The sequence below is a fragment of the Heloderma suspectum genome, chromosome 5, assembly GCF_057233095.1.
Source record: "Heloderma suspectum isolate Gila_16-S chromosome 5, 16-S_ref, whole genome shotgun sequence".
NCBI lineage: Eukaryota > Metazoa > Chordata > Lepidosauria > Squamata > Helodermatidae > Heloderma > Heloderma suspectum.
In genome coordinates this window covers 115,857,919-115,879,832 of record NC_139462.1, presented here as the reverse complement: position 1 = coordinate 115,879,832, position 21,914 = coordinate 115,857,919, and the positions used below count along the sequence as shown (strand labels likewise).

The window sequence follows — 21,914 nt, the reverse complement described above, 5'->3', positions numbered from 1 at the left end:
GACATAGCGGCCACCATCTTCTCCTTTACACGAGAGTCGGTTGAGTTTTTAGGATCTACTGCCAGCAAGGCTTTCTTCCAAAGCTCCACTTTCAGTCTATCCAACCTATTTTTCCTTACCTGCTTGGTAAACAATTGGTAGAGTGAGCAAGCCTCAGGTAAATGTGCCTCCCCCAAGCAAAAAAGACAGAGGGAATAAGAATCACTTGGAGGCAACTTACTTCCACATTTCACACATTTGCAAAATGGAGCCTTTGAGGCCACACGCTGTAAAGACCACAGCCGTGGCAAGAATATCCTTGTTTTTAAAACGAAGAGAAAAAATGACTCCTCAGCTATACTGCAAAGCACTAAAAAGTTCTCTAATGATGGTTACCTCTTCAGGATCTTAATCCAACTAGGCGGCCAAAAGAAAACTGAGGGAACGAGCGGGATCGCTCTGGGATATGTGCAGTAGGGGAGGGTTCCCGCCAAAACATTCCTCAGCTTTAGAAGTCTCCCAAAAGAGGCTCAGTGCAGGCGCAGAGACCACATGTGTGATGCAGAGACCACAAAGAAGAACCAGTGTATGAGTAAATGAAGCTAGGTCCACCTTTTGCAGATGTAATTATAGTTGAAGCTGTTAGAAGGTACGCCTAGTCATCAACACCACCTGCACATCCAGAGATAACGTACTTGGTCCTTCAATGGGAGTTCAATCCCATCCAGGACAGGTTGAACACCTCCATCCAGATCAGAATTATTACCAACCAACAGCACCCCCATCTTGCCTGGATGACGTTTCAGCTTGTTCATCATCATCCATGCCAGAACTGTCCACAGACAAAAGTTCAGAGTTTCAATGACAGGTACAGTCAAGTATCATCAACAAACTGATGACATTTCAGCTCAAACCTCCACATGTTCTCTGCCAGGATTTAATGTATATTTTTAATAGTATGGAGAATAAGCTGGAACCTTGAGGTATACCATACTCCAGGGGTAGGAAGCCTGTGGCCCTTCAGATGCTGTTGGACTCCAACATCCCTCAACCCTAGCCAGTCAGTGTTGAGAGTTATAATCTAACATCTTCTGGGTAGAGACATGAAGGCCTTGGAAAAAAAACATAAAAATTGGGGGGGGGGGGGAGTATTTTTTCCCAGTTTTTCCAAGGACTGTTTTTGTTCCCCCCTGCCCCAAAATTGAGCAGCTTTGGATTATGACATATTTTCTTTTAGAATTTAAGCCAAAGTGTTTATATGTTGTTACCAAGCATTTATTCCACCCCTCACCCCGATTTCTAAAAATCATGTTGTAAGAAGACTTTTATAGAAAGACTAGAGATGTAAAACGTCTGGAAATAATGAAGCCACGGGGAACTTTTTAAAATCTTCTCTGTACGATTCTGCATAGTTATGTCTTCCATTTCTTATTAGAATTATTGATCCAATGTATCTTTTATTGATAGACATTTTGGGATGCTCCAAGTCATACTCTGTTTCCCCAATATGTGAATAGAGTCACTATAATATGGAAGAAAGTGTATGTTGACAGTTTAGGTTTTGTTTTACAGAGTCCTGTGTTTCTGGACTTGTCTTCCTCTGCCTCCAGTTCTTCCTGCTTCTTCTGGCTTCTAGGATGATTCAGATGTTTCAGGGACTACTTGCTGAATTTTCCTCTGATCAGACATAAACTAGGAATCTAAAGTATGTTATGTATAACTTAGTTTGCTCATAGAACTAATCATGTTTGGCACATTAAAATTTAAGAGTATAGTTTATTCAGACAATAATTACGAATTTACTGAGTTCACTTTTTGAAGTTTTCAAATATGATAATTTTATGAGACAGCCATCTTATACATAATATAACTTTAGGAACATTATGTTCCTAACGCAGCCTTCCTCAACCTGGTGCCCTACAGATATTTTGGCCAGCATTTCTGACCATTGGCCATTATGCCTGAGGCGGATAGGTGCTGAAGTCCAAAATATCTGGAGGGCACCAGATTGGGGAAGGCTGCCCTAAAGCAACAAAGTGACCTTGGATCTATAAAGAGTGATTAAAAGTAAGTACTGCTTATTTTTCAATTTTTCCCAAAATTACTGTTTTTTCCTAAAAAAAATTGGTTTTTTCCATGGTTTCAAATTTCCAGAAATTTTACATCTCTATTTTTGGGGGCCCACAGATTCCCCAACCTTGCCATACTGGGGTAGAACAGTCCCCCAGTACCACTTTCTGGAACACTACTGCAGAAAGGACCAGAGCCACTAACACAGTGCCCACAAACACTACTAAAGCAAGATCCCTTCTTGATCATCCCACAGTGCAGGACACGGAACAGGCTCAAGTTACAGCCAGATTCTGGCTGAACATCAGGAAAAACTTCCTGACTGCTAGCGCAATACAATAATGGAACCAATGACCTAGGGAGGTGATGGACTCTCCCACACTGGAGGCATTCAAGATGAGGCTGGACAGCCATCTGTCAAGGATGCTTTGACTTGGATTATTGCATTGAGTAGGGGGTTGGACTCGCTGGTCTTATAGGCCCCTTCCAACCCTACTATTCTATGCTTCTATAAGTTGACCCAGGATGATACCATGGTTGAAGTTATTGAAAGCTGCTGAAAGATCCAGGATAATCAAAAGGATCACGCTCCACCCATCTGTCTCCAGGCACAAATCAACCACAAGGGTGACCAAGGCTATTTCTGTCTGGCCAGAAAGTAGGCTGACATAGATCTAAGTAGTATTATCCAAAACTGCATGGAGTGGAGGCTCCACCACCCACTCTACCACCTTTCCAAGAATGGAAGATTTGAAAGCAGATGCTACCTGTACAAATCTGCTGGGTTGAGGAACATGGAAACTGTAAGTGAATTACATGTAGCACCTGCACCATATAAGCAGTAAACAAATGCTAGTATCACATACACTTGTTTACAACTTCCATACACCCACATTTTCCCTTCATCTTTCAACCTCAGATATTTAACTTTAGTTTTAAAGTGGGCCCATTTAGTTTTAAGTGGGCAGAGTTTAATTTGTCTTCAATTATTGTGTTGGGTTTTGTCCATTTTGACAGAGATGGTTAGCCTGATTAAGGCAGTCAGGACCTTTAAGCCTGAGAGGCCGAGGGACTGAATGTTCATTTAAAACACCATTTCCTTCTCTGCTTGGAGTATACTGTATCAATATTGTTGCATCCCCCTCCATGTGAGAGACCAGAAGGGCCTAAGGAAACAATTGGGAACCTCTAGCTCATGGGCAAGATACTTCTTCCCAAGGTTCTGCTGATTGGAGACAAAAGCTTTTCTCTGCTAGGGTGAATGGGGCTACTGAATGCTTCAGTCCTGCTTACTTCTCAGTAGACATGCAGAAGTCTTGTCCTGCTTACTTCTCAGTAGGTTTAAAATTACTAATCACATTTTGGCCATGCCCACAGATGGAATGTAGCTCCAGAGACCTTTCCAGATTGGAACATGGCCCTCAGGCTGAAAAAGGTTCCTCACTCCTGTCCTAAAGGCAATGGATTATCCAATAGTTGGGGGGGGGGATGATATTAATTAAATAGCATTGATACTACTACTGCCTCCCTCAAAGGAGCTGTACAAAAAGTATTTATGGGGTTTTCCTTGCCAAGTCAAATGAAAGATACATCATAATAATGGATTTTGTTGAAGTTCTGTAGAGTCATTTTCCGTGTTGAAATCTATCTAGACAAAATTATTTTTTTAAAAATCTATTGCTGTCGCTAGGGCCACACCCCTCCAAAATTGTCTTCAAGATCATATATCCCATAAACACATGCTGATTCTTTTTGCCATAGAATGGAACATACACTACTTCAAAAGCCAATAAGGGCCCATTTTGAACCTTAGGGTCACTTTCAAGAAGGTCAAGTGCTATGTGGCAAAATAAGCAGAAATTCAGTAGTACTGGGATGTGTTTAGCAACTCCTAGTGACAGTGTCTCAATAATCCAAGCCATTATATGAGTCTTCCTCAACCTGGTGCCCTCCACATGTTTTGGTTAACTCCCATCAACTTCAGCCAGCATGGCTAATGGATAGGAAGACTGGGAGTTATAGTCCATAGAGGACACCAGGTTGGGGAAGGCTGCATTATATATTCTATAGCAAAAGGAGAGAGAAATGTGATCCTGAACAAGTTTTTTTTTTAGGGGTATGGGCCTGCCCCCAGTGATAAAATCCCCCCCTTTTTTTGTTTTGGCTGTAAATACATTTCAACATGTATATTGACTTTGCAAACATTCAACAAAATCCATGACTACAATGCAACAGTCATTTTTATTGATTTGGCATAGAATACTTTAAAGCAAAGCCTACTTGTGTGGCTGCATGTGTTATTTCATGTCATGTTAGATGAGTATTTATATAAATGAAACAGTGACTGGAATTAGACAAACTAAAATTGGGTAAAAAATTAACGGTACAATAAATGAGTAAATCCTAGGAGTGGTCATAAAGGCAACACATTTCAGTGAGTTCTGTCCACAGTGCACTCCATTTCTTTTCTCTTAGCATTGGGAACACCTCCCTATTTAGAAGCAAGAGTTTTCTTGATGGTTTATGAAAGTATTCTGAAAATATATATGCTGAATCCATAAGCATCTAAGGAGACCAAGTTAAATGCTAGTTCAATTCAGATATCATGGTCAAATGCTCTCCTCTTCAATTTCCTCCTGTGTTTCCTGGCTCACAGTAACCACAGTTTAAACTGGACTTCCACTTTTATTTGGGAACAAATATGGCCAACAGTAGCTTTATGCTGTTGGATGAAGTGGCAAACTATGTTTCTCATGAATCAAGAGGTAGAGGAAAATAGCAGCTGAAGGGAGACACAACGTGTTTATTTATTAATTAAATTTATTAATCGCCCATCTGGCTGGTCACCCAGCCACTCTGGGCGATGTACAAAGTCTATAATAGAACAGTTTAAAACAATAAAATTCTACAGTAAAAACATTTTCTAAAAAACCCTAACCCACCCCAAATGCCTGCCTCAACAACCATGTTTTAACCTGTGAGTGTATCACATTCAACACATTTATTTATTTACAATATTTATATACCGCTCCGTATCTAGAACAGATTTCGGAGCGGTGAACACAAAAAATAAAATGGTAAACGAATAAAAAGATTGAACACATAAATGAAGGATGACCAAGGTTTGGCTTTAATGTCTGAACTGAGCTAACTAATCAACCAACTTTGGAGACAACATACATCAATCACAAGAGGCTATGTTAAGTGTTAATTATATCGAGGTCCTATAGCTAGTATTAGGCACAAAGGTTTTCAAAAACCCCTCATAACTGAAAACCATGTAATACCAATTTCCAAAAATTCACATGCTGGGTCCCTTCTCAGCATGACATAAAACACTGCTCCCGTCTTAAAACCAACTTGTGAGGAGGGATGAGTTTCTCATAATGCTAAGCTTTGGCGAAAGCAGAAACAACAAGCTCAGCACATTATGGAAAACTCCTCCCCGCTAAGGATTTGGCAGTGTGTGTGTGTGTGTGTGGGGGGGGACTACTCGCATCAAACTTTAGAGCAGGTTGTCTGTTCTAATGCTTGGGGAAATATGAAGGGTCTCTGGTATGTGCAGAGGTCTTGGGGGAGAAGAGGGATCAGTGGTTGCCACAAATTAAGTGGTTCACAAACAGTGGGGCACACGCCTCTTGCAAGGCATGGGACACCTGAAAAGGGATGAAAGGAGAGCACTGTATAAAAATATCCAAACATTTACCTGTGGAAGAGATTACAGTATGACCTAGGGGAGAGGGGCAAAAGAAGTTTAAAAAGGGAGACCAAATTATGGAAGAGTAACACTGTAGTAAGCCAAGCCAAACTTTGTGAACAGAAAACTACCAGGGAAACCAGAATTACTCCAGAAACTCGGCAAAAATCTACTACCCTTCTGATTAGCTAAGATGTTGGGAGGGGGAGCTGGAATAATGTAGATATATGAAGCTAGCAGGCAGGCAAAGTTCAAGAGCCAGAAATCAGAAGAAAAAAGTGTGTGCAGAGGACCCAGAGACCAGGTTAAAAAAAAGCTAAGCTAGAAGACAGACAACTAGAAATTGCACTGCCAAATGACTAGGATGAGCTAAAATAAAATGCTTTATTACTAGGACTTGGCTTACGTAGAGAAACAGTCTAGACAAGGTTTAGATGGATGTGTTTTTTCACATTATTTTCATAGCCTAAGTGCTCTTAAGGTTAACTGCTAAAATGATTTTTAAATCTGTTCCCCCCACCTCGGATCATCATTACACTAACTGTCTAGTTGCTGTTTACCAAAAAAGTTAATAAAAGCTAAATATGTTTGTTGTTTAACTTTGATCCGATACCTCAATTTTCACTCCATACCTAATTGCCTTCCCACTCCACCCAGTACTGGCTAGTGGCTGCGTTACTAAGGAAGTCCATAGAAAACACCAAAATCACAGGGCTGTTTTAGTGGAGGCAGCCGGGAAAAAACAAAGATGTTCACTTAGTGGTAGCAGTGGCAGCCACAGGAGGGGAAGGGCAAATAAGGGCCTAGGTTTGTTGGCTTGCTCCCCTCCCCTCCATCTTATGAGGCAGACTACCGCCCATGCTGTTACTGAAGACCTTTCATATAATCTAGTTCTGTCCTCTCCAGTCTGTCACTCTATCCAACCGGTTGCCCAATTTTATATAGCATTTTATTGTTAGACAATTGCTCCTGCTACTAAACAGCAATACTTGCAGTTAGTGCCTCTGACAGGCCTGTTCAGTACTGGTATCCGTCCAGATGCAGTCACTAAAAAGAGCAACAGTACACAACAGAAGGGTTTATTGCAGCAGTAGCAAGCAACACCAATAGAACGAAAGCCTTCTATTTGTTTATGGAAGTAGTATCTGTGCTGCAACATTTGAGCAGAACCTATAAGCCAGGGGCACACATCATGGTGCCTGTGGCGCCTGTGCGCCTGGACAGCTTCCTTACTGCCTGCCACGGCGCTTACCCCCCGCTTTTTTTTTTAATTAACATGTTTTCTTACCTGTAGCTGGGATTGCTGTGAAATAGGCTTCTGTTGGTGCTGAAATCTGTGGGTTAGAAGGGGTTGTTTAATGTGCTGGAGCTCAGACTCCACCTCTGCCTAGTACTCAAGTCTTTGGGGCAGATTATCTTTTGCCATGCCTCTCATGGCAGACATTCTGCAGTGGCATCCAGCATAGTTTCTCAAAGTGTCAAATGTGCCCATGGACCAAAAACATTGCATACCCTGCTATAAGCTCATCTAGTCATTATAGAACAATCTACTACTTAGCTGTAACAGGAGTTAATGAAAGCAGAGCACAAGCTCCAATTATTAGACAAGATGGACAAAATGTATGTGACTTGGAAATCTGAAATGTAAACATCAATACAACTTTCTCAGTAGAAGACCATTACTAACAAAGCTAAACAATTACTTCAGCTACAAGGCTATGGATTACATAGTTGAAACTTATTCACTGTCCCCACCTAAGCTCAGTAAGATGAGGTCAAGAAGCTGAGAAAGCAGGCCACAAGGAGAGAGCTCTCCATCATAGGTACCTCTATCAAGTAGTAGCTTTTCTGACAGATGCCACTGGCAAAGATTTGTACTTGTGGTAATTCATTAATTGGTGGGGTATGAACCAGGTATTCATCATTTTGGGAAAATGTGGTCTTTAATGCAGAGTGCTGGTGATATGTTGTAGTATATGCGAATTTATGTGATATTGTGCAAACGTTACAGTTGGCTGCATGTGGATACCATTCTAATTTAAATTGTGTGTGTTTGTGTGTGTAGGAGAATGATACCTACCCTGTCCTCCAATTTGTCACCACTACCTCAAAAAGGCAAAGCTGAGTGTTGTGCTTGCATAATGACTTGGAAACCTGAGCAGCACACAGGCACCATCTTTATATCTTTAAAGGATTTTTATCCCATTCTTCACCTAGCTCCTACAGTGACTTACAGATCAATAATAATAATAATAAAAATATTAGAGTCCTTATCCATCAGACTTAACACAAAAGGAAAAAGGGCTTGGGAGGCAGGAAGAAAAAAAGCAGGCGCCAGTTCTTATAATGACCAGCTTGTATGGAAACAGTTCAGGTAGCCCAATGGAATGGTAGGTGACAGATGAGAGAAAAGAGAAGCCAAAGGCAACTGGTCTCTTTAGCTTCCCTTCTGCTGCTGCAGCCTGATGGAATGGCTGCTGCCAGTTGGCTGGAGCTGAGAATTCAACAGGATTCTGTTGAATCCTGCTACTTCAGGCTTTGGCTTTTGGGGAGTGGAATAGGTCTGGAGGATACACATTCTGACATAAATATCCTCTAAGCTACATACACCTCCAGAGGATCCTTGCAGTGGCAAAGGGGACTTCCACTTATGCTCCCTCCCTTTTAGATCCTTTCAGCAGTGCATTAGACTTGGAGGACAAGTGCCCTGCAAAGCCAGGAATGTGAATGGACTGATAGGAAACAAGTGGAATATCCCCCAGAAGGTAAAGGAAGGACAATATGCACATATCTGATCAGCTGAAAGGGGGCTGGGTGGAGAGAACTATGGAATGGTCTGAAAAAAAGCTTGCTGTATGACATGTTCCCTGAAACTAATTCCTTACCCACACTGATAGTTTGGGGAATGGAAGGAGGCTGACTGGACAGCCTCCTTCAGTCACAAAAATAATTGTGCTTGGTGCAGGGGGAAAGAAGAGGAGAGAAGTAGGTTTTCTCCGAGGCAGAAACCACTCTGATTTTGAAGGTAGCAGACAAACCATTTGGGGACCATGAAGTCCTCTCACTTGCTTGAGCATAGGACAAGAGGAAGGCCCCACTCTACGACAGTGGAAATGTTTCCTGAACTTTCAGGAAACCCAAACTGACATCCTTCAATAGGTAGGTGTTTTCCTTCCCTCAGGCCCAAGTGCAACAGAGGTGTTAAGAAAAGAAGTTGGGGGTGGGGTGGATGGAAAATAGGAGGGGTCAAGCTAAGAAGGAGGAAAGATTAAGAAGGAAAACAGAATGGTGGGGAACAAAAAAGGTTTCTCTTTGCTCTCTTCTGTTTGCAATTTTTTGTGGATACCCACTAGTTTAACTACTATTTTGAAAAGATCACTGAATCTTTGGAGAATTAAAGTTAAGGTATCATCCATCAAGTTAGGCACCAAATAATAGACAAGAGGTGTCAGTGCCAGGAAATCTCTGAAAGGCAGCCAAGAGAAAAATATTAAAGGCATAGACTTGTGCTACACTCTCAGCCAAGGGGAGAGCAAATGTCCAGCCTTGCAGCAAATAAAATGGCAATCTATAAAAAGCATAGTAAGCTGAGGTATTTGGTTTCTAATGGAAAGTATTCTGGTCTTTCATCATAATGACGGAATGCTTCAGTGCAAGACTGCTATATTATGTTATAGGTAATACTAACATACTGCAAGTTTCTTTAATCAGAATCAGCATCTGAAAGATCGAGAGTTTTTGATGTTAAACTTCCACCGATCAGGGAGTTTCTCACATACACACACGTCCATTTCTATGGTGTGTACTAAGATATGTGTTTGAATTAAGCAAAAGCGGAACACAACTTTTTTACTCTAAAAACGAGTTTTGAAGTGTTACGATCTGTTACATGAAGTTTGTATCTTCAAGACACAAGGTCAGAGTAGACACTGACAAAACAAACATTGTTTAATCATGTACAATTCCTCTGATGAAAGGCCATTTGCGGCCTGAAATGCATTGGGCTTCTGGAACGGAATATTTTGCATAAGTCCGTTTTTCTTTCCACTAACAAATTGTTTTTGTGCAGGCAAAGACCATATTAGAGTAATACAGGGGTCCCCAATGCAGTGCCCACAGGGGCCTCTAGTGGAGCCTGCAAAGCTCTCCATTCCCTGCCTCCTTCAAAAATTATTTTTACCAAGAAGCATGAAAAACTGTAGCGCACCAGGTTCTCCTTCCTGTTCACGGACCTGTCATTGATCAGCTGTTCACCAGTCAGAAAGAGAAGACTTGCTTCCTGACCCCACCCAATCTTCTTCTTTCTCCTTTGCACAGTCTCCTCTCCCCCACTCCAACCTCTAGCCTTGCAACTTCTTTCCTCAACCCCTTTTCTCGCTCTCTTCCCCTTTGCCTTGCTATTTCCCTCTCCCACAAGCCTTGCTGTTTCTCTCCCTACACCTCTTCACCTCAGTGTTTCTCCCATGAAAGCCTCCAGCCCTGCTCTTTCTCCCCCTGCACTTCTCTACCTTGCTTCCCCCTCCCCCAGCCTCTAACCTTGATCTTTCTCTATTTCCCCCTCCCTTCCAGACCCTAGCCTTGCCCCTGGACTAATAGCTTGACACCAAACTTCAAGAGCAAGCACTATGCCTGGCACATTCCCAGATAACATTCTTTGATCAAATTTATTTATTCCTATCCCACCTAATAGCCGAAGTTCTCTGAAACTGAAAATACCTGAAAACATTTTGCAACATGAAGCTCACTTTTCCATATCCAATCTCAGAAAAGACAAAAAACAAAGAATATCCCACATCAGACCTTCACACCTCTAATGTTTAAGCTTCCTCCAGTACTTCTCTTTGTGGGGAAACACCTGGGCCTATTCATATGCGCACTGCGGGAGGGTGGCTGGGATAACTACAGAAGGGGGGGCGGTTAGTGGAACCATGACACACAGGCCTGTGTTGTCACACAACCGGGAACCACGTGACACCACATGGTTCCACTAACACCCCCCTCTGTAGTTACCTGGCGATCTTACCAAAGTGGTTTATGCACATCCCAACGCCTTCTGTAGCACAAATGGGCTCCTGGCAGCCACTCCAGCATCCTGAATAGCTCGCAACCATAGAGAAAGTCTGTGACAGCTACAGCATCACCCACAGTGGCAGACGCTCTAGCCAGTGGACTCTGTGGTCATGGCCTGGAAGTCCTCTGGAGCTCATGTAAACCACTGGGGAGCCCGCCAGATGACACAGTAAGCCACCCTGGGGTCCCTTAACGCTTTTGAGGGGGTGAATAATGGGGATGGCTTACTAACCACAGAAAACAAGGTCCATCCCACCCCCCAAGACATGCTAAGCCACTGTAGTTAGTGGAAATACCACAACTATAATTGGTTAGCATGACATCTGAACAGGCCCACTAGCTCCATCCTGTGGTGTTCATGAGGTATCACCATTTCAGTGAATGAAACCCAAAACATAGCTCAACTTTCCCTTACAGGTATAGTTCAACATGCCAACTCTCACAATAAAAAAAAGCCCACCAAAGAAAAACTGTTATTAACAGAATTACTATTGCTTGAATTCAATTCATCACTATGTCATAAACTACTGCAGCTCAATTAAACCAAACAGAAAACAGTTTTTTATGTTTTTATGCAAGTGAAGTAGCAGTTATTACAAGTCACTAAACTTGAAAGCAGTTTAAACAGTCTTTCAAGTTTTATAACTACTTTACTTGCATTGCCTTCCCTTTTAATATTTTAATTGTCCAGTTTTCTGAAGACAGTTGCATGGCTTGAAGATTAAGCAAAAAACTCCCAAAGGCAAAGCCATGACCTGGTTTGCATGTAACAACAACCCAGACTATGGGTTATTTAGTCCTGGGTTGTTGTTACGTGTGAACCCAGAACTCTGGGTTGTTAACCACAAACAACCCAGGAAGAGAACCCATGGTTTGTGGTTGGGTTATGAACTCTGGGTTGCTTTAACTCTGGGTTGTTGTTGCAGGTGAATCCAGAACCATGAGTTGTTTCAGCAGGCTACAGAGGTGGCAGGCAAGAAAGGTAAAAAAACCCTCAGCCCCTCTACCTGCCAGTACTACAATGTCGCAAAGGCATTTGGGATACAGGGAGGGAGCGGGGAAAAGAGGACAGAATCAAACAACCCAGAAATTGAAAGATATGATTTATAATTTTTTTATAAATAAATACCCTACACTTCGCATGATTATCTTGCAGATAAATCATGGGAAACCCTGGAAAGGAAACAACCCATACTTTGGGTTGCCATTATGTCTGACCCAGTTCACTGTGTTAAGACAACTGCCAGAAAGATTAAAGATTCCAAGTGCAGCAAGCTATCATCCCTACCCACCACCTTTCTTTACTTTTCTCCAACTTAAGTGCAACAATACAAGTTATCACCCGAAACAAATACTTGCTACCTATTCAATAAACTACCTGCATTAAGAATCAGGAAGCTTTAAAGAGCTGAAATGCATATTCCACTGTTTACTATCCTCCTTTAAGGTATGCAAAGTTGCATATCCAGATCATCATAAGGCATTTATCACCATATAAATTAGCTTCCTACAAACAAGGAAGACTGACAAAAGCAAGAAAGTTAACACGGTTTTGAAGGACAAGAACGGTGAAATGAAGTTATGTTCTCAGTTTCTACATTCATCAACTATACAATCAGTACTTCAGAAAATGTAAACAGCTCTTTCAAAAAGACACAACATGAAGTTGGAAGGGCAACTAGGCACCAACTGTGGCCCCTTCCATATTTGGATCCCCCAGGGAGAGGAAATAGGCAGAAATAGAACAAAAATAAAGACTGAAGAGGAAAGGGGGGACAGATAGTTCTGCAGGGCGCACACAATCATGGGTAACTTAGAAATGGAGGTGCAGACACCTGCTCAGTGGGGGCAGCGGAGAGATGGCATGTAGAAATCTGTATGGTAAGGAGAGAGAAAAGAGGAGGGCAACAGATAGAGGTGCCAAGAAAAAGAGGAGCACCAGTTCACATGTAATGACAATTCCAGAGTTGTTTAACCCAGGAATTGTCAGGGTCAAGCAGCACAAAGGGCAGTGCCTCCCACATGCTCGTCACTTCCACTTTCAATCAACTTCCCATTGTTTGTTGTGGGGTTAACTCTGGGTTGTTTAACCTCTAAAAATGCACCTTTCCAGGTTCAGATGTCACAGTAACAACCAAGGAATGGGGCGTTCTTGGGTTGCTGATTAGAAGCAGAAATGATGAGCACCCAAGAGGCAGCGCTTCTGCTTGCTGCCCCTCGACCCCAACAATTCTCAGATTAAACAACCCAGGAATTGTTGTGACATTCAAACCAAGTCACTGAGAAATAGGGCTGGAGAATAACCTGTGGGTGCAGAAAAAAAGAGGTGATAACAGATGGGGATTCAGACAGAAGAAACCATGTGCTACAGAGTGCAGAACGAGCACTGTAGTTTCGAAAAGAGAATGAACCAAGAGGGAGTTCAGAAAGGCCTCTAGTGATGGGGGCGGGGGGGGAGACAGCATGATATGGAATGCACAGAGAAAAGATGATCAGAAAATGGATTAAAGAGAAAAACAAGAAACCTAAACCTAAAAAAGAAAAGCAAACACTTTTCTATGGTGAGCATAGTGATGTGACCATAGTGATTCTAAATGAAAACACACAACTGCCCCTGAGAGAGATGTGAGGTACATCCTTGCAATATGTACTGCTAGAATTTTACAATGTATTAGATCCCACCACATAGAGTTGCTTGTGTAAGTGTCCAATGAGAGATATACTAATTGAGCACTCTTTCATGGAATGTTCACTTCCAGCTTCTAGAAATTGTAAGGTTTTCGATCCAGACTTGGGCACATACAACTGGGCTAGCAGAAGTGGACTTCCCTCCCCTATCATCCGCATGGCAGCCCCTCCAGCCCCCTGAAAATGCTACCCAGTGGGTCAGGGGACCCTTCTGAATGGGGTTAGCTGTACTGCGGGGGGAGAAGGAGGATTCCCAAAAGTAAGGCAGAGGCACCTTCCATGAAAGGGAAAAGAACAACTTTCTGCCACAGGCCTTAATGATCTTTATTCAGCATATTCGAGGGTGCCTGTTAACTTAGTGAAGAGCAATGTAGGGGGTAAACCTAACCAAAGTCCCATACACACCCTAGAATATATCTTAAGTCTTCTGTAAAGATGTATGGGTTCCTTGGAAGACAAATAGAGGTGGAACTAGTTTCCTGGAGGTAAGATGTTTTAAAACACTATCCCTGACTGTTCATATTTATGATGTGCTGTAAACATCTCATGAATCACGCGGTGTGTTGGATTCAACAACTGCTCTATAAGCAACAAGTACTACTTCTCAACTTCCCACATAACTAGGAATCTAGCAATGGTATGCTATTTCTGGGGAAAATAGAAAACATCACACCAGAGCTATAAAAGTTGTGCTCCTAATACACTGAGTATTTGCCCATTGGACAAAATGGGAGTCCAACTCAAAATCTGTGCTTCTATCCTTCTCTAGTCTGTTGTTCAGGGATACAAATCTCTCCCCATCCCCTCTAAGTGCATACTGGAGAATGCATGCCCCCCTTCTTACTTTCCCACTTTTTTTCCTTTCAGGACAGAGGTGAAGACCTTTGGGTCTGCAAGTAATAAATGCAATGTGGGGAACATCAGGGGGATGACACTTAAAGAGTTCCATATATTACACCCAACTCTGACACTGTAGAATGGCGAGAACTGTAGTTAAGTCAATTTGACTGAGGCCCCAAAGAATAAAGACTCTTAATTCTCCACCCTCACTCTTTGTCTAATGCCATTCATCCATATCTTTCCAAACTGCATTATTTATCCTGAGCTGCAAAACAAACAGAAGCTAGAGTACTACTGATTTAAAAGGGATTCATCTGATAATTGCAGGACAATGAGATGCATGTAAACTTTGGTTGGTCCTAATAAATACATTGCCTAACCGTGGATTTAAAGTTCATGCCATCACTGATGTCCCACACAGCCAGATATACAGAAGAAAGCAAATTCCATATTCCGTATTAGCGTAATATCATGATTACACAAAATGAACGGTCCCAGAGATGTGCAAGCTTTTGAGATCTCCAAATCAATTTATCAAGCAAGATGTTACAAAAAGCAGGAGGGGGCTAAAGGCTCTTGATGTTGAAGTCATGATGTCTGCATGGTCTGAGTCTTAAGATGAAATGGGGGAGGGAGGGAAAGCAAGTCTCTTAAACTGTTCATAACTGTATTCCCTGGAAGCTGAAATGTGAAAGCAGTTTTGAACAACAGCACTATCTGAATATAGTTCAACCCCCATCTTCTGCAGCTGGGTATGATTACATTCCATATACTCTTAAATAAGCAAAATGATACCCATAACCCCAGAGGGGAGTGGGGATTAAAGTAAAGGGTCTAGGCCACATGCAGAGAAGTATTTCTGTTGTCCTTCCTTAACCTGAGAAACCCATAATGGATTTTTTTTTAAGAAGACTACTAAGCAAAGCAATTCTCCTTACAAATGGAATGAGAACAGACTTCAGGCTACAAACTGAGCAAGCTAAGATCTTAATGGAAAACAGTTACAGAGCACTGTTAGTCAGATGAATATATCGCTACCAGCCCAGCCCTGACAAAGGATAGGTATCAACAGATGCAGGGCTGACCTCAGTAATTTGGTACTAAAGCTGGAAAATCCAAACAGCAATCCAAACAGGAAAATCCAATTCTTCTCCCATCCCCCCGAACATCATGAGGTACAACCCACCAATACATCCTCCTATGCAAGCTCACTGAAACAAACATAAGCTGTATTATAAGAACTGTGACCAAGAACCAGTGCCTGAACTTGCTTCCCCCTCCCTTCCCTGTTCTTCTTTCCTTGTGTTTCGTGTCTTTTAGATTATAGGCCTGATGTTTTACTGTTGATATCTGTAATCTGCTCTGGGAACTTTTGTGGGGCTAAGGAGTATGATAAAAAATACTGTAAATAAATAAATGCACTCCTATTAATTTGTATAGGGCTTGTGCAGTATAACTCCCCTATGAATTGGGGCCCACGGGTAAGGTTTGTCCATCTTATAATCTGCTGCCTTAATCTTGCCATCGGAGATGGTAAACACACGGAAGGAGCACCCCTGGATAAAGACAAATACAGCAAAAATCTCAGGGGAGAGTGAAATCAAGCCTCATGCCATCTCCCCCATACCTTAATGGACTACCCACCACTTACAAAAATCGGGAAACCATTCAACAAAATCCGTCTGTTTCCCTCATGCACCTACACATTCACTCAGTCTCTCTCCCTCTCCATCCGTAACTCAAGGAATAGCCTTTGCTTCCATGTCAGCAAGTACAACTAAAAGGCACCTAGGAGAAGTCAGGAAAGAAACCTGCATTTATACCCAACAAACGCTGTCAAAAAAGTGTTATAGATTAAGAAGAATTAGGGAGCAGGGAGAAGGAGAGAAAGTAACGGAGTTCAACCCTGCCAAAGGAGCCACACTGGGCACAGGACAGCCCAGGGGGCTGGTTGGGCGGTGGGGGGGGGGAGGAGAAAAGAGCGAGAACTGCCGTTGTTATGACAACGCCGGGAGGGCGAGGAGGAGGCGCAGGCCAGCGCGAGGGAGGGGGAAACTTCAAATCCCAACCGTCAACGCACAAGCGGCTTCCCTTCTTAAAGGGGCGGGCGCGCCAAGAAGGACCCCGTCGCACACTCTCAAGGAACCCCGGACAAAAGGGGCGACCACTCACCCCCCCGGTACCCGACGTAGTTGTGTCGACAAGAGACTGAACCAGTAGGCGGGGTGTATCTACCCCCCCCCCCCGGTCAGGCACGCTTTTCCCTGAGGGAGATTCTAGCCTATACTCGGCTCCTCTTATGACGACGACCGAGCCGCTTCGCTTTGCTCCCCTCACGACCCACCCCGCTCTTCCCTCAGCACCTTCCCTTCCCGGAGCTCCGCGTCTCGCAGTCTACCTCTCTCTCTTACCCACACAGTGCATGAGCCGGTGCCGCCAGGAGTCGAGTTCGCGGCGGACTCCCCTGCGCTCCGCCGTGCAGCGGGGGCTCCGGCACTGCGAGGCGCCAGGAGCGGGAGCCGCGGCGGCCATTCTGCCTGTTCCCTTTTCCAACTGCCTCTGACCTCACGCTCGCTCATTTACATACGGGAGCGCGCCCGCCGACGGCCCCGCCCACTCCGATGGAACGCGGACGAGCGCAGCGCCCCCCACCCCACACCGAACGGCTGCTCGCTCGCCTGCCGTTTTCCGCCGCCTGTTACCCATGGCAGAGGAAGGACGGAGCGGAAAAGCGCAGCGCCTCCAGCTCAGGACTCAGGAGGGAGAAGAAACCCCCTCTGTATGGCGAGAAGAGCGGGCTGGCGCTACAGAACCCCTGAAAAGGCGGGCTCCTTTGCACACTACGAATCCCAGAGTCCTTTGCGCTACTGCGACGCTGGTTCTTTGTGACTCACCTGCAATAATGCATGCTGGAACTAGAAGTTCGAACACCGACCCGAAGCCGCCGAAGAACACATTGTTTTTTTAAATGTGCATTGTCATTTCTCTTAATTTTACCAAGCCGAACAGGATAGCCGCAATATAAATTATAACCACGATTCTCTCATTCCCCCCCGCCAAGCTACGGAGAGACGAACAATAAGCCACAGAGGGGCAAGTCAATATAAAGAGAAAATAAAGGGATGGGAGGAAAGGGAGAAGTATATACAGGTTCACAACGATTTGTGTCCTGTAATGTTTTCTCATTAGTTACTTTGCTTTTTTAAATAGTATTTATTCTAATAACGTAAGAAACTAGAATTTCTTTAATAAGAGCACAGTCCTAGACAGAAAAAAGTCCTACAACTTCTAAAGCTTTGCAAAGCTGGCTGGGGAATGCTGGGAGTTGTAGGGCTTTTTTCTGTCTAAACCTGCATAGGATTGCACCCTAAATCTTTGTTCAGCAACCATAGGGGTTGTCACGTTAGGGTGTTCATTGCAATACCTCAGTGGTATTCAGAGTGCATTCCCAGGGAGATCTTGAAAGCGGGGCGGTGTGGGGGGGTTGTTCATTGGAAGTTTCTCAGGGGCTTCTAGGTGAACTACTCAGTTATTGCAGACCACCTTTTCTGAACAACAGCATATCCATTCAGTATTCATCTTCGCTACAAGGTGCGAAGGGGAGCGTTCTGTATCTTCTAGGGAATACTTAGTTTGCACCAGGTGACAAATGCAACAGGACTGGCCAGTCTGCATGAAGAAAGTGTGCTCCTAAGAACATGCTCAAGAATCTTACGTGAAGCTGTTCATTAATGCACACACTGATGTGGAAAGTGCCGATGGAAGGCCACTACTATAGCCTATGTCCCAATCCACACCCACTTATTCCTGACTAACAAAGATGTTACCATGGCTCAGACCAAGCATTACAACATGTGCTGTGAAGTAGTCATCAGTTCCAACCAGCTGCTAAAAAGGAGGCAGGGTCCTCCTCCTCTAAATCAACACACTTCATTCAGTCCCGAAGGTTGCCAATGACCAACCAGAAGAGAGTATCTGAAATATACCTTTGCCAAAACTGCCTGTGGAGCAAGAAAGAAAAGAAGGGAAAGCTTATAATGTGCTTCTCAGTAATTTCAGCTTGTGACTTTGCAAAATTTGAATTCTACAGCTTTTCCAAAAACAAAAATAGAACCAATGTTAGAAAATGTGATTTTCACAATAGCAGAGGCAGTGCTAGGTTTGAGAGGGTTCTGTGCAAGGTCTTCTCTGCGCACACACACAGCCAGTTTACCAAGTAGCGGTGGGTAGCGGCAGGGAGAGGCATTTGTTTTCTTTAAAAAACGTGTTTACCAAGACAAGGAGGTGACTACAGCGATCTTCATTTCCCCAGCATAGGGGAAGGTGGTGAGTGGCTGCAGCCTTACCCAGCACTTTCATTCAGAGTGCTGGCCTGAACACTGCAGTCCCAGTTACAATGTTTGTAGAACAAGAAGGGAAAAGGGTATGCTGGCAACAGGTATCAGCTCCAGTGAGGCCCATGGGACCCAGTATTTATTCTTACAGTCTGAATGCCGTTGCCAGGCCTGCAGAAGAGCTTTAAGCCAAAGTTAATAGGTTTACTACTTTTTTTCCCTCACAAAGTTTGTGCCTTTCATGGCTGTGGGGTAGGTAGAAATGAAATGTATGCTATTTCCCACAAATGAAGATGTAGAAGGGGGAAACTTCACCTGCTTTGCCTCTACTTACCAGGAGAGAAGTAGGTGTCATTAGAGCGCAATAAGGTGGACAGGATTTGCTACTTTCATAATGTCTACATGTTACAGAGCTCTACTCGGGCAATAGTTGGGACTCTAAACCAGAGAGCCAATGTGGTGTAGTGGCAAGACTGTTGGACTAGGAGCTGGGAGATCCGGGTTCTAGTCCCCACTCGGCCATGGAAGCTCACTGGGTGACTTTGGGCCAGTCACAGACTCTCAGCCCAACCCACCTCACAGGGTTGTTGTTGTGAGGATAAAATGGAGAGGAGGAGGATAATGTAAGCCGCCTTGGGTTCCTTGCAAGAGGAAAAAAGGCAGAGTATAAATGCAATAAATAAATAAATAAATAAAGTCCAATTCATATATGGCTATTCAACCATTTGAAGTTGCACTTCACATTCCTCCAGCATTTGGAAGAAAATACTCTTAGGCTGCCTTTACATTAAAGACAAAAAACCTGCAGTCCTCCTGTTGTGGAGCCTTTCCACATTTACAGCAGCAGCCACAAGATTGCTGAGAGGGGAAGCTGTTAATTTTCAAGGTTCCATAGAACTCAATGAAACAGCACCATCTAGTGGCTGTTTTCATAGCGTAACATCCCGACTTAAATAGCTCATTATTTCCAGGTCTTTTTGAGATGGAATCACCAGGAAATACCTCTGGATGTGCCCTGGAGGTTCACGATGTCATCTAAAGGACCTGCAAACTTCCGTGAGTAGGCAATCTCAATATCAGGATAAAAGCTCCATGTGAAGAAGCCCTTAGTTTGCAATAAGACACTGAAGGTTTATAATAGGATACTGAGCAAGCAGGGTACTTCCATGTGAGATGGGCCTATATTCTGTGAAATGCAACTTCTATACATGTATTTCCCTAAGATCCAGGGAGCAAGTTGCCTGGATTCCAAAGAATAGCATGGCCCACACTATTTTGCACAGAATCCAAAGGATAGTTTAGGGGTATTTGTTTGTTTCTGTTGTATGTCACTTTTGCCTGTTTTACTCATAATTCCATTCCATTCCACTCCTGAACTAGCCTGTATTATTTTTTAAAAAGATTCCTCTGAAACTACATGTATTCTCTCTCAAACTGTTACCTAAATGTGTGTTTCAATGCCTTTAAACAGGTGAGAACCCAATTGCCAGGTTTGGAGAAATGCAGAATCTGTTAGCTATCGAAGCTACCACCCACACATTAGTCTGAGAGATGCTGAAAATTACATTTCATATAGGAATTCACAAACAGCCAATTCCTCAGGGATCCCTAGGATAACTACACTTGATATTAGTACAGTAGTACTACATAGTTAAGCTTTGCCCCAAGTGTCTTGTGCAGTACACCCAGGTTTTTCACACCTCCCAAATTTTCTTTCTTTCTATCCAGCATGTGCTAAAGAATCTATTATAAGTAGGTTAAAATGAAGACATGGAAATCTGAACTGTTCCCAAGTTCAATTTGTAAAAGTGAAATAGCATAGACAGGAACACACAGAAATGGCTGCACCTGATCCTCTTATGCTGCACTTCGACCAAACTTTCAGAATTAGAGCAGGAAAATCCAAGGCAACGCAAAAATATATTTCAGAACACAGTGGCAGTCATTTTGAGAGATGATAACTAGGACTCAGCGCTCAGTGAAATACATGTGCATGCATACAGAGGCTCTATTTGTTCCAAGAAAACACAACGAACAAATCAAGTTCTAGTTTGTCTGCTGCTCACAATAATGTGTTATGGGATCAATTGTTGAAATTAGATTGTAAGAGGATCTTTTATCGCTTCATTTGAAGAGACTATTCAAGAACATGACAAGAATTGTAAAGCCAACACAGACATGGGATGTTCAATCAAACTGGATGGTAAGATCAAATACCCCTTCTTTTTTCAGTTTACTTTCATTCAGTTCATGTACATCTTCTTGGATTATTATTTGACAAGTCCAAAATGTTTTTTCTTGTTGATTGCTCACTTCTTTCAGCCTACTTGACATGCTAGTTTTCACTTTACCCGTTTCCCCCCTGGCCCCCTCTAGTCTGATTCTTTCTGTAACAGGGACACATAGTGGTCACTGAACCACACCTCTACCTTATGTGTCACTCTGGAAACACCAGTAAAAAAAAATATTTTCATGTACGAAGAAAAATTGCCCACTGATGGAGTCATTAGATACAGGTATTCAGTGACTAGCTGGAAGAGGTGATCCCAACTCCACCACATGCCCCTGGGATAAAGTATTCAAGAAAACATATGATTATTTTCTGTTTGTACAGCTGTCAATAGCTCCTGATATTTGTTGCATGAAATCCCTTGTTACAGTTGAAACCTAAGTCATCACTCACAGAACATCTGTAACTAGTATTCATTCATGTCAGATTATCCATTTTCTCAAACAGCTGGTTTTGTCAGAAAGATTTGCTTAATATATTACATGCATAGTGACATGCAAATGAAACTGGGCTGGGTGTGGCTGAAATGTTAATATAGTTGACTTTAAAGAATGCACCACCAAGTGACACAATTCCTGATTATTTTAACTCTCTGCTTTCTGAACAATATGCTACCAGAAAAAAACTATAGTAGCACTACATTAAGAATATGCAGTCCAGTGTCGTATCCAGCTGACCAGGAGCGTAACATGATTTTAGGTACCGGAATAAATCTGCTCTAAATGAGGCAGTGTATACATTTCTTGTTCTTTTGCTTCACTTTTATATATGTAGTTCTGCATATGCTGCCTAGGAATCTGAGTCCTGTCAGTTCATTTTTGAAATATTCTGGATCTCCCAGATGATTTTGCTGCATGTTGACTGATCTCATTCATTTGTTTCAGCTTGTTCTCCTTTGTTCACTGTCAGCAATGGTAGTGACAAAGGTCAGGATTCATGGAGTGGG

At 43.0% G+C, this 21,914-nt stretch overlaps 1 protein-coding gene across 9 annotated transcripts in view; it reads right to left on the bottom strand.

The window, feature by feature from the left end:
• Positions 1–16,905, bottom strand: part of LOC146344286 (uncharacterized) — a 110,296-nt gene extending 93,391 nt beyond the window's left edge. For 3 of the 9 annotated variants that reach the window (XM_084857044.1, XM_084857043.1, XM_084857045.1), the window contains exon 1: positions 16,756–16,905. In XM_084857044.1, coding sequence (XP_084713170.1) covers positions 16,756–16,876 — 121 coding nt within the window. In that variant the 5' untranslated portion in view covers positions 16,877–16,905. Of the gene's footprint in view, positions 1–6,739; positions 6,796–7,034; positions 7,081–16,755 lie in introns of those variants that run through there. The other 6 variants (XM_084857040.1, XM_084857048.1, XM_084857042.1 and 3 more) reach the window with 5 other exon arrangements.
• Between the last annotated feature and the right edge of the window lie 5,009 nt (positions 16,906–21,914).